The sequence below is a fragment of the Synchiropus splendidus genome, chromosome 16 (genome assembly GCF_027744825.2).
Source record: "Synchiropus splendidus isolate RoL2022-P1 chromosome 16, RoL_Sspl_1.0, whole genome shotgun sequence".
NCBI lineage: Eukaryota > Metazoa > Chordata > Actinopteri > Syngnathiformes > Callionymidae > Synchiropus > Synchiropus splendidus.
This window is the reverse complement of record NC_071349.1, coordinates 16,322,654-16,335,851: the sequence shown is the minus strand read 5'-3', so window position 1 is coordinate 16,335,851 and position 13,198 is coordinate 16,322,654. Positions and strand designations below refer to the sequence as shown.

Genomic DNA, 13,198 nt, shown 5'->3' with positions numbered 1-13,198 from the left:
AGCCCCTGCAGCTAGACAGTCAACGACTACAAAAAGGTTACAGATTTAGAGAACGTCGGAATGTGGCAGAGCATATGATGTTGAATATCATTTCAAAAGTCAATGTTATTTACCTTGGATTTTTGCATCAAAGCGGGACGGTTTGAGGCCACAAAAAACATACACCAGTGACGCTTTGTTTGTGTAAAATATTACTTTGAGGGTGTACGTCTAACATGCAGTGTGGAAAATACAGTGGTGACTGTTCGCATGCATGCAGGGTGGGACGTGCATGAACCACCGTAGACTGGGGATGGTCACACTGAGATGTGGCACTCAAGGCATGTGGCGAGCGGGTGCTGTGTGGTCATGCCGTTTGACAGCGGTGTCATGGTTATCAGCTCACTGATTTATTACGGCTCTCTGAATCTTCTAAACACAATAAATCACGAAGTAATTAGCGTGTTATTGTTTCATTACTGGGCGGATGATTTTATTCCAGGGAGTTTCCCATGTTAAAAATCACCATTCACGGGCTTTTGATGATACATTCATGAATGTTTGTGAAGGCTTTCACACCATTTAAGAAGAGCCAGCTGAGTGGCACTTGAAACTAGAGGAAGTGATAACAGGACTATGAGCCCTGTGAGCAGAATGCAGCTAACCTTTGCCAGACAGATGAATCTTGTAAAGAGAAAAGGTGTAAAACACAAGAGAGAGCTTCAAGAGAGAAGTGTGCGGCGCTCCTGTGTGAGCTGATCAACAGATCCCAGTCAGGCTTTTTGGTCCGGCCGGCTATTAATAGCTAAACAATCAGCCGTTCCCCACAAGGCAGCCAGCAGCGCCGGGCAAGACGCAGGACCAAAATGTCACTGCCGGCGTGAAGGTCGAGCACATTTCTTCAGAACACGTCATCCTGAACTTGGGAACCTCATGCTATCAGAAGAACAGTGCGACATTCATCTCAAGCACTGACTCACTTGTCACCAATAAAACGAATATGAAATCTGATGTTTCCATCTATGTGGGAGCCGCTCAGGCATCGGGTTCACGACAGCAAAACAGCTTTCCAAATTGGCTGCGTGGTTTGTTTACACTCAACACTATGCTGCAACACAATACACAATCGATGGGAACTTCCTGACGGTGCATCTCTTCACACGCCAATGAAAAGGTAAAATCAGGAAAACAAAAATGTCGAGCACAGAACAGCATGTGCTCACGGTGCACTGACATCTGCCGATTCCTCCCAGATAAACTGCCGATTCTAGCTTTCTGATAACTTCCGTACTTGTGTCATGAATTCTTCTCGAACTTCTTGGTTTCTTTGTCGGGATATAAGCAGTTTCTTAATAAATATAAGCTCAGTTTAGTTCTAGAAAATATACAGTAGTGGAATGTGTTTCATTGATTCTAAACTTCTGCTACCCGTTTATGTTCAGGGTAGCCGTCTTGGATGGATGTGAAGCTGAAAACCTTTGTGCATGTCATTCTTTAAATGTCCACCAACAATCCATCTGCTCCCTCCATGACCCTTTGATCAAATTTCAGCACCCACCGGAGCGCTCGGGTCAACAGGGCTGCCCACCCATGCACCAGCCTGCAGTCCTCACACAAGCACGTGCTTCCCAGGTTGCTCCCCATCTCTGGCTGGACGAAGCTAAAGCCACTCAAGAGCAGGAAACGGAAAAGATGATTTAAAGCCCCAAATATTATCGTAACCGAGTGAATATGAAGAGGGTGAGATGCGCAGTTATGAGCGATCAAAGGCTGTTACGCTGGAAGCCAGGCGACGGTGAGTGACGGCAGACTTGATCCGACTTGTTGCTCGAGATCACGGGCTGAGCGATCAGACAAACACACTCCACTCACGCTGTGTTTCATCACAGCCGCGCGGTCGTGTTCCGACCCACTCTCTCCGTCAGATTATTTGGAAAACATGGCGCTTTAGAGTCCCAAAACACCAAAGAGATCATAGCAGATAGCGCTGACTCAGCATGACCATTACTTCTAATCCAGGTCCGTGCGTCGCTCTGCACTGACTCACACCAGCAGAACACAGACTAATACAATTACTGGTGTTGGACAAATATCCGGCCGATCAGTGTCGGCAAGTGAATCTGATGCCAAGTTCAGCAGATAATATTTAACATTAAAATTCTCAGGGCTATCAACTACTACTGCAGTCATGAATGACTCTTTTAAATGGAATTAAAGTGACCTATTTTAAGGGGTTTATATGACGTAGATGACATTTTCAAATGGCTCCGAATGTCGCATGTCTCAACACTGAAATGTCAGCAACACCATATAAGACGACATTGTGCGTCTCCGGACAATAAACATAACCAAAACACACCTTCAGAATGCATGACTTCAGGTACATGCTCCCGTGGCTATGAGTCAACCCTGTAAAGGACCTCTGTGGGGTGACAATGCAGAGTCACACACTCATAAATACTCAGCTTCCCTATGACTGTGTGCACCTACTATAAAGAAGCATGTGGTTTAATGATCACACACTCCTGCAGAGGAGGGTCACCTGGGTTCTGCCACACTCAGGAGGAAAATGCTGTTTGCTTTTTGACTGAACACTGATGCATATGCATGTCGATGCAAACCATCTTCAACTGGTTGAGCTGCATGTTTTGCAGATGTTGAAGAATGTTCCAGGGCAGCCATCAGTGATGAACCAGTCAAGATACAGTTAAACAACACACCTATCATAAATATGCTCTTTCTTTTTGTGTCACATGAAGGGAAGCCATATTTCTCAGGTTTTTTTTTAAACCTTCAAGACTTTTAGGGAAGATTAGAATATTACATTTATAAATGGAAAAATTGAAGAAGCATCGGGTCATGTTTTTAGCTCTGATTTAGGAAAGAAAACTAATTTGGTGACACATTACAACATTGTCTCATGGTAAAATACTAAAAAAATAAAATAAAATAAAATATGCTATGAATCAAAAGTCGAATACTTGATAAGGATGACTTGATCATAAAAGTTGAATAAACTCTAAAACTAACTAAGTTGAAAAAAGGCAGTGTAAATAAAAATAGTGGGGAGTTTGACCTCAAGACAGAAGAGAAATACATTGAAATTGCAAAGACAGCACTGAGGTTTTTTTTTTTTATTTTGGGAGTGTTTTTTGCCACAAAAAAAAAACGCAGCTTTTAATTTAGAGACGGAGAGATTTAGTTATCGCAAGGACAATTTTTTGGTTGTGCATATTATTGATTCAAACAAAGACTGAATATGGATTGGGATGGTTTTGATGCAAATTTTTGAAAGACTCTTTTCTAAAAAGTGCACCTCCTCAGCAAACACCATGGACTGGCCAGGAAGTTGGCTCAGCTCAGGCGTGAAGTCATGAGGTTAATAGTCTTGCACTAGCTAACAGCTGACCAACAGAAACTGAACACAAAGATGATGATCGGAGAGTTTCTCAACCATACCGCAACAAGCTGTATATCAACAAGAAGTTGTCCGATCTCGGAATGGATATGGGCGTCTACGATGGATTGGCACTTTCATTCATTGAGATTCTCAAATGCAGAACAACAATAAGTCGATGTAAATTTTACTAGTCACCTGTTCTTGGGCAAGTTTTCTAATGGTGGTTTGACATTGACCCGGCGTTTCTTTGGGTAATCCTAAGGTATTCTGCCACATACTAGCGGAAATGTCTGCGTAACGGTTCAACTGTGCAACTTAGCTTCCTGCAAGTGCCGCCCACGAAGCACCGCTTTGAAAAACACGCAAAAAACAAAATGCTATTGTGTATTGCCAATGCTGCAGGAGGTCACGCAACTGAAACAAATAACTGGGCGGAAAAATGTATACCACTTCGTCCTCATGTCGACAACAACAATCGACGACAAGTTGTGTAAATGTCTTGCATTAAAGAGGGTGTGAATTATTTATTTAGATTTCAGGTCATGACCCATCATCAGATGGATGCGGCTCATCCGTCATCCGTCACAACACAAGGCGAGCGTATTGGCAGCGCGGCCTCCTCCGTATTGACGTTGTCCCTCTCGGCCGATTCTTCATTACCTTTTACACTTCCCGGCTCCATGCCTCATTAAACACCTGACAATAGGATCTGGAAAAGCTTTGTGAGGCTTGTTTGTTAGCATGGTGTCAGCCGCCCGGCAACGCCGCAGCCAAGTGTTTCCATGCTCCCCGGGAGGAATCGCGGACACTTGTGTTGACTGTGCGGCGTAATGACGGCACACGCTCGCGGCACTCCATTAGAGAGAGAGGGAGCGGGAGAGAGAAATCAATTGGACGGATACGACTCCCGAGAGAAAAGGCAATTAAAGACAAGAGGGAGGCGGAGGAAGTCCGACGGGACTCCGGGCCAAGAGGGAAGCCGGGCTGGGACTCTTAAGGATGAGCGACGCCGAGCCTGACTCCGCCAGCGGAGGAACGGTCTTTAAGCTTTGTGACCGTGAAAGTACTGGATGAACAATCCAAGTTACATGGACGCCGTTACGGCAGCGGACCAACACGGAGCTGGCTTTCATACCAGCAGAGATTTAAAGAAGAGAGTCAAAGCTTCTTGCTTTTTTTGGCAAAACACTGCGGTTAAGCATAATCCCCAGCCCAGTAGCAGCGCTCATATGCAAACCACAGAAAAGCTGCAGGAGGTAAAACTGTCTTCAAAGGTCAACGCCAACTGTCGCACACATCACTTTGGGAGGAAAACCAGCTCGTGCTCAGAAGTTCTCCCGATGTTCTCATTTCCTATCATTCTGAAGGAAGCTCATTTACTCGTCGCTAGTGCGCAGCTATAACGGCCTGCACTTACACACTTCAAACCTTAAGCAATCAGTGGAAGGAGAAGAAAATATATCTGCTGTCCACCTCAGTGCCAAGCTCTTTCCTCCTACCACCAGGATGTGTGCCAGGAATACAAAAGACGAGTTGTTGAGGCTCTCTGTGCGTCTCTGAAGAACACGGTTAAAGGATTAGCAAGCTGCCTCATGTTGAAGCAGCTGTGGCGGATTCACCAAGGACCTTTTTTTTAGCTTACTCTGCAACATTCAGGACACAAAAGCCATGTGTTCGTAAAATGCAGCGTCGGGTCACGGAATTATTTTGGTTGTTCAATGGTGTTTTCACGGTCAAGACATTCAAAGCAACTATTTCGTCACATCACTGCATGCAATCTTTAGGTTGCAAGAATTTAAATTCAAAGGGTTAATTTAAACTTTTTTAAGAGTGGCGATTTCTCATACCATCACTGGTTATGGTTTCCGCAACAAGTAAACAATGTTTTACACGTGTCTCTTTTTAAAGGCTAACAGACAACTCCGTGTTGTCTGTTAGCCTTTAATGTGGACATGGTTATGGTGGTTTTCCGCATGTTTTTCACGGAAAAAAAAAAAAAAAAAACTCAATGACTGAAGTCCATTGCTCGCAGAACTCAAGACGCGCATTCTGGCTAGACATATGAAGAGACGGACCGCTACTGACTGGAGATAGATTTACTTCCTGCGATTAGAAACTTTTTTATTGTTTTTTTATTGTCGCCAATTCAGAGACATCAAAACTTTCCCATCTGCTTTATTGTTTCTCTATCCATGTGTCCGTACCATGATGTTTCTAGGCTCCGCCACAGTTTAAAAAAAAAAATCCTCGCGGAAACCCCGCCGATGGTCGCAAGTTGTAAACTGAATTCTCCCCTTAGAGATAAGGTGAGGAGCTCAAGCATCCAGGAGAGATTCGGATTAGAGCTACTTCACATCAAAAGTCCAAAGAAGTTGTACAACATCTTGTGAAGATACTCCCTTATATTGGGGCCTGTTTCGATGTCCCCAGACAGTTTCCCAAAGGTCATACTGGACCAAAACAAATACATGACTGAGATTTGAAGGGGCAAAAATATAAAAAGTTGATGGCTGAATGTAATTCAGATTAACTGGACAACCTGTAAACAGCATCCTTGGACAGGAAAAAGTAGTTTAAATAGAATCCGATTGGTGTTCCTGGTAACTACAGATGGATTTGTTCTTATTTGCAAATGATCTCTCTCTACAGAATCACAACACAGGAGACTCTGGTTCCATTCCTGAAGCACACACTTCCATCCTGCCATCGTCTTTCCTTCGAGCAGCACCTATTAAGGTATTTTCCAGATTCATTCTTAACATTTATAGCGCCATCCACCTGCTGAAATTCAAAGCTTGAACACTAATATTCACTATAACATTTTGCTAGTTCACTTTAAATTAGTTTTGAATTAGATTTCACCTGTTTGTGTTCACTGCTCTTGTGGACCAGACGCAGTCCCTGGGCCTTGAGTTTGACCACGCAACACGCTCAAACATCTGCTCGACAACTAATGTTAAACACATATTTCCTCATTAAACTGGGTGGTTTCTCTTCAAAGCACAGAGCTGCGTCCACCGAAGACCAGGAAATTGAAAACAGGCCTGGGCTACGCGAGTGAACTTGAAAGGTTGAAGAAGTAGACGCGCTTGCTACATGCGAGAGTCCGCAGCTTGTGACCAACAGATGACGGTGGATTAAATCAGGATGCAGCTGGAGATCAAGATGCTTTCTGTTGAGTCAATACCTGTGAAATTAGAGCAGCGGCGGCAGAGAGGGGAGGACAGAAATAAAGTAAGAGGATTTAGTCCACTGCTTGAGGAGGGACGAGCAGCGAGGGGCCGGGCGGACTGAGACAACCAAGCGCACTGTCAGTTCAAATTTCACACTTCTGTCATGGGCACGGCGCACGGTGGGGCTCTTCCCACAACGCTGAGGGAGAGAAAGACGTAGATGACTTCATAAAAACACGAGCCCCGCCGCTGTCAGGGAGCCAAACGGATCATAGCGGGTATCGATTGGCGTTTTGCCGCCCTGTTGAGTGAAACAACTGCTACAAAGGCGTCACCTTCCTCAGCAAAGCCCCGGGGGGGGGGGGATGATCTCACGAGGTCTGGATGATTTACATAAAACTCTGCAGTAGCAGCACTATTTTCATAGAGAAGCAAGTCACATTCAGCACCTGTAAAATACACCATCTCCCTGTTAATTATTCACGACAATCCAAGCTCCTACTACCGGAACGTTTCCCAACTTTTATCACCTGCTGCCAAAATACAAAAGGAGGAAGTGACCTGAACTGAATTTATCATCTTAAATATCTAGTTTGTCATGATGGGATTAAGCTATTTTAGCTAAAATGGAAAGCTACAGCAGAAAAACAAGGATATTTATTCAAGTTATTCAATTTGTTTGGTCTTAATTCAAGGCTTGCATATAAAATATATCCCAAAATATGGTGACTAGAGTGACTGGAAGTTCTCCTTTTCCCAGAGATGCTCGCGAGATAATGCTAAAGTGGGGTTCCAGGTTATACCTCAATACCACACCTGACCTAAACCAGCTTAAACATTGAGTACATATATGAGGTTTTCCAATGTGCTTCAGTTAAGAAGCGTCTAAAAGAAGCAACTGTTAAAATGCTGTGATTCTTTCAAAGGTGCACTCATGGGTCTGGGATCCATCCGTCAAGTCTGAGTTGCTTACATTACTACATCATTCCAGGTAAAGTCAGCTAGTGTTCTGCAAAACTATTCACACCCCGGATGTAAAGTGACATCTGCACATGAAAATACTAATACTCTGGTTACCTGACTGCAGCTGCTGTATTTATGATGTATTTATTTACTTTTATTTGTATTTATTTACTTTTATTCTCTTAGTTTAATGTTCATATACAGATATGGTGATATATTGTACATATACATATTGATATTTTACTATACATACATTTATTTTTATTTTATTTTATTTTATTCTTTCACTGTAAATAAGAGAGTGGGAAACGTAATTTCAATGTTATAGTATCACGCTACTGAAATTGGCAATAAAAATCTTGGATCTTGAAATCTAGTCGATTCATATTGACTGCCCCACGTAGTAGAATGTGTTTTTAAACACCAAAAATGCACCACGGAGGCGAAATGAACTCTGCTGGACTGCAGACAAAATTCTGGCAACCCACCTCCCCATTCTCCATGTGCCGAGAAAAATCTGACAAAACAAGCCTCCTCTTTCAGTGGTGACAGCACCAACGCGACGGCTTTCTGCCTGACCCGACCCATGTCTCACACTTTGCTCTTCATTTGAGAATTTCTTCTAGACCATAGTGCCTGACCGCCAGTTCTGGTCGGTTCTGACCGTCGTCATGGCGACGCTTCAATGTAAAGTGTTATCCAAAGTCTGTATACAGCGTTGAAGTTTTCAGTTCTTTTAAAGTGAGAGTGAGAATAGAATTTTAGTTTGCACTGAGCGTTGAACCAAACTATCTAGAGCCTTCTGTTTACATTATCAGCATATTATATTATGGGAACTTGTGTTATGAAAGTTTGAAACATAAAAAGTCCAAAATATTCAATTATCTCAACATTAACTTTCTTAGACAAACATGTATGTTCCCGACTATTTATAAAAAATAGTAAAAATCGTAACCACATTCGATATTCTGCATTATTCAGCCAAGCATTTAAAATTTTATTTTTTTAACTTCGAGTTTCAATGCGGCGCAGCCCTACTATTTTGCAGCAGAGTGTCGTTGAGATGTCACACCTGCACAACACAAACTGCTCCACGCTTGATAGCAGGGTGTGGCCATGCCACAAAGCTCTGTAAAGCAAAAGGGAACGGCACTAAAAAAAACAATATAAACAGAGTATTGACTTACTCCAGGTCAGAGCAATGCCAGAGTAATACAATATTTGCATGAGTGAAGCTCTTCACAGTTCAGTGAATCAACTTAAAAGAAGGACGGGTGTGTTTGTCTCAGTTGAAACAGATGGGACGGGATCCTCATCTTCCTTTCTTTGAGTCTCTTTACATTAAATAACCCACAACCACAGCAGAGCAGTGTCTTTGAATAAAGCAGCCAACGTTGACGTCAGTGGTGCAGCTTCCACCTTCTGTGTTTTCAGGGCAGAACATCCTAGAAATTTCTGTCAATGATTGTACCGTAACCATAGCAATCTTTTTTAGATCGCAAATATACCGTAATTTCCGGACTATAAGAAGCCACTTTTTCCTTATAGTCAGAACGCTGAGACTTATACGACGGCACGGCTAATATATGGATTTTTAAAAGCCTATATTGAGCCTGGTCACATCAAACTGACGACACAATGTGACTAAAAGATGTGAGGAGTTGATGATTCCAGTTCAGAACAATTCCCAGTTTGTTTCATGAGTCAGTCTCCAAGCTGGAGCCCATTTTCAAAACTACTTTAGAAGTGAATCTTATGCATTTTTATTGACATTTCTACGGCGCAGACAGCACCACTGCACCCGCGGATTATAGACCACTGCATCTTAAGTATAAACATCTATTTTCCTTCCTAACTGAAGTACATGTCAGTGACATTAACAGCGGTATGCAAAGTCGTGTTGTCGAACATGAGAGCAGAATGAGAACAAGCAGAAGCAGGTTGCTTTATCTGACAGTCCCTGCTGACCTTCACATCCTCCCTGGCAGCTACCAGTCAACATAAACATGACAACTTGGCTGGCATTTCAATGTACTCCGCGGCTGCACCAACTAACACATTACAATGTAGAATAATCTGCCTCTTCGCAGGGTTGTATGGATCAGTGAGGGCATGCATTGCAGTCAAGCTGCGATGCGGTCGCTGCATTTGCTCCGAGAGACATTATGCAGAGTCGATAAGCGATCTGCTCTGGACATCTAGTCAATAGCCGCTCAATGCTATATGTTTGTGTAGCTTCCATGTCGTCCTATGAGGGGGATTTGAAGGTCCTGTTGAGCACCGTCACATTAGGACCCAGCATCCTGTCTGCATGCAGAACAATAACAGTTGTCAAATTTGGCTATGGCCACCATTTAGTTCAGAAACAATATTAAAAATAAACAAGCCAATGTGTTTTTTACCAAAGCCAAATATTAAGTTTTTCTTGCACTATTTTTCCTTTAAATTCCCTTCTTACTCCATCATTTTTGGTATAATTATGATGTAACAATGTGCAGAACAGTGCTCAAAATCTGCGTGCTGTGTAGAAAACAAAAATTCCTCTTAATGTGCATGGAATGTTGACTTTAACAACAAGCTGACCACACATTTTAAGGTAGTGAGAGCCAGTTTCAAAGAGCCATATTGGTCCCCAGGGCCTTCAGTTTGACACCTGTAATTCCATATTTCACCAGGGCATCACTCTCCCATGCTTTATGGACCAGATGTGTTGACTCATATTCATAAAACACTTAATCCTTGACAACTTTAAAACATTTTTCAGTAGAAACTTTGCAGTTTTCATGTCTAAAATACCAAGCTTGTTTTAAGCTATAACACACTCTGGCACAGGTTGACCTTTACCCCTTCACACGCAACTCCAAAGTTAATGACAGAAAAACCTATATGCAGCTTTGGTCACACATTTTAATTTTAGATTTTAAACTTAGATTCATTTAATTTCTGGAGCCAGAACACAATGGTCAGACCTTTCAAGGGCACAACATGAAAAACTTAAACATGTCATTGATTCACCAAAACAACACAAATACCTCCAAAACAAACACAATGAGGTACGTGCTGGTTGAGGCGTCTAAAAATAAACTGATCCGATGACACACGCACGGAGGAAGCATCAGCCAGTGAACAATAGAAGCATTCTGGACGGAGACAGCTTTTAAAGAGAACTTCAAATGCAACTGACGTGAACAAGTGCAACACAAACGGGTGATTTACGCGAAAACAAAATGCTCAAATCCTTCACAGCCAAACCAGAGTTCGAGAGGGTGGATGTTCGGAATATGAAGAGGCGTCTTTTAACTTCTTCAGGTGACTTTGCTTGTCTCTATTTATTGCAAATCCAAAAAAATAGGATTGTGTTGAATGAAGACACAACATCTGGAACACAAACTATCTGCATCTATAATAGCAGGTCAGTCATTTTAAGTCTCACACAGACGCCTATTTATGATAAATGATTACTGTGTTGAATGAATAACTGAAATGATTCTAGTAGAAAATGGTGCAAACTGAGAAAATAGAAAGAGAAATGTGATGTGTGATGTTTGGCTCACATCAGCAAGAGTCATTGAATCTGACTCCCTTTGCATTTAATCCAGACCAACATGGGAAGTGGGTTCAAACGAGGGCCCTGGGTGTTTGCAGGGACCCTCTCAATGGAAACCACAGACAAAAGCCATTAGTCGTAGCATCTCGCCGCTGCTGGAGGGCGACTCGCCAGATGATCGTGTCGTCAAATAAATCCCATATTAATCTGAGCTCCTGCGCATCTGCAGCCGCTGAACGGCAGGAACAAACCACCGCGGATGCGGGCAGCGGAGCCAGACGCCGGAGGACTCGATGGACTCGGATAAAACACCGCGAGAAACGAGGCGCCCACCTGGTCGAGAGGGAGGTTGATGATCTCGCTTATTGGCTGCAGCAGAGTGGAGCCCGTGCAGGATGCGGTGCTGTGGGTCGCCATGCTCGCTGGGACTCGGTGAATCCGCCGCTTCGCTTCACGCTCCCCGCGGCAGCCGCGATGGTCGATACGCCGCCTCAGCCGCTGCTGCTGCTGCTGTTGTTGCGACGAGCCGAGCGGTTGTCACCCAGCCGAACAAAGATGAGCCGCTTCAGGCGAGATGGACACTCCCACATGAGCGGGACGTCGTCAGGGCGGCGCACGCTACTTCAACCCGCTCCGCTTTTAGCCTCTTTTTCTTACTCGTCATCGCCCATGAGGTGGCAGTCAATTAGACTAAAGGAGAAATAGTCGTTTCAACCAAAGTACGTGGACTAAAGCAGCAACGAGTGTGCTCTGCGCATGCGTGAACTCAGGAGTTGCGTTCATGGTACGTGGAATTATCCATCGTTTGCTGGGATTGTTGAATTCATTTGCCGGTTTTATATTATAATGTAGTCAATAATTAAACTACACACTTTATAGTTCTCTATTGACATCGCGATATTTACCTTAAAAGCGCTTTACAAAAATGGCTCGAAACATAAATCTCAGTTTAATAAACACGATTCACATTCAATTTCAGTGCTTTTAAATGCATAAAATATTTGTGAGATATTTCATGTTAAATCCACCTTTCAATGTTTCACTTCTGTTTGCGCCACTATTGTGACGTCACACATCTTCAGTTTCTTAAATATTTTAAAATATTTGTGTCTTTTGTTTATGCTTCCGCGAAGTGTTGACACTTCGGAGTGATGACATTTTATAATATTTCTTTTGTTTATTTATCATTATTATCGTTACTATTATTACTGTGTTTTGTTCATGATTGCACGTCGTTCCAAAGCATTTTTCGAGTTGGTGAGATCCTCACTGACTTTGGCAATAAATCTGATTCTGATTCTTAAATACTTGATGTATTTTCTGAATACTCTCGCGAGGAATTTGAATTTGATGAAACCGATACACACTCGTACTTGTTTCCTCGCGGTGGCGAGAACCATCTTGGCTGCGCTTCCTCTTCGAGCGCGCTGACACGGCGGTGTGCGGGTGGGGGGGGGGCGACCCCTCAGCTGGAAGGCCCAGCAGCCAATCCGACTTGAGGGAAAGTGACTGGGGGCTTTTGATGTACAGTCTTCACGGCAAATTGAATTTGATGTGCACATGGTTGCGTGTGATCCTCTGCCCGCCCACATTTCTCGCTCGCCACACACGAAGGAGTCAAACGTCACGTAAGAGAAGCCTTCCTATTTAAACAGGCAGATTTCGAGCAAATAAAAAAAAAAACACTTGAATATTAGTAATGCTATTCACAAATGATAAATAATTTCGAAATACAGACGACTAAATGTGATGCATGTGGCTGGTTATAAGAACAACAAGTGAATGCATGTCATCATGGCAGCTCCTGATACTCCACCGCGGCTGCACTCTCTTCCTCACCCTGCATCTCTTTCCATCCCTCTGGGAGATGGACCCCAAATCCTCCACCGCTAATGGAATTCGAGTACGTCACACCTCACTATCTCACTTCAAGTCGGCACTTGTCATTTATGCCAAGTACCTTGCTGTAATGGCAGGTTACGCTGTGTCGAGACATGTCATGATCTGTGCACCACCTGATATATAGGGTTCATCTGGTCCTCTGCAGTTGTGTGTCAGTTAGAAAACAACAATGTTTTCTTCCTGGATTTGAAACACAAATACAAACACAGCAACAATAAAGGTAAACTTTCATTC

The 13,198-nt window shown here is 43.2% G+C and overlaps 1 protein-coding gene across 2 annotated transcripts in view; it reads right to left on the bottom strand.

The window, feature by feature from the left end:
- The window catches only part of mboat2a (membrane bound O-acyltransferase domain containing 2a), a 34,536-nt gene extending 22,756 nt beyond the window's left edge, over positions 1–11,780 (bottom strand). For both annotated transcript variants that reach the window (XM_053845352.1, XM_053845351.1), the window contains exon 1: positions 11,396–11,780. In XM_053845352.1, the coding sequence (XP_053701327.1) occupies positions 11,396–11,479 (84 nt within the window). In that variant the 5' untranslated portion in view covers positions 11,480–11,780. The remainder of the gene's footprint in view (positions 1–11,395) is intronic.
- Positions 11,781–13,198: the final 1,418 nt, after the last annotated feature.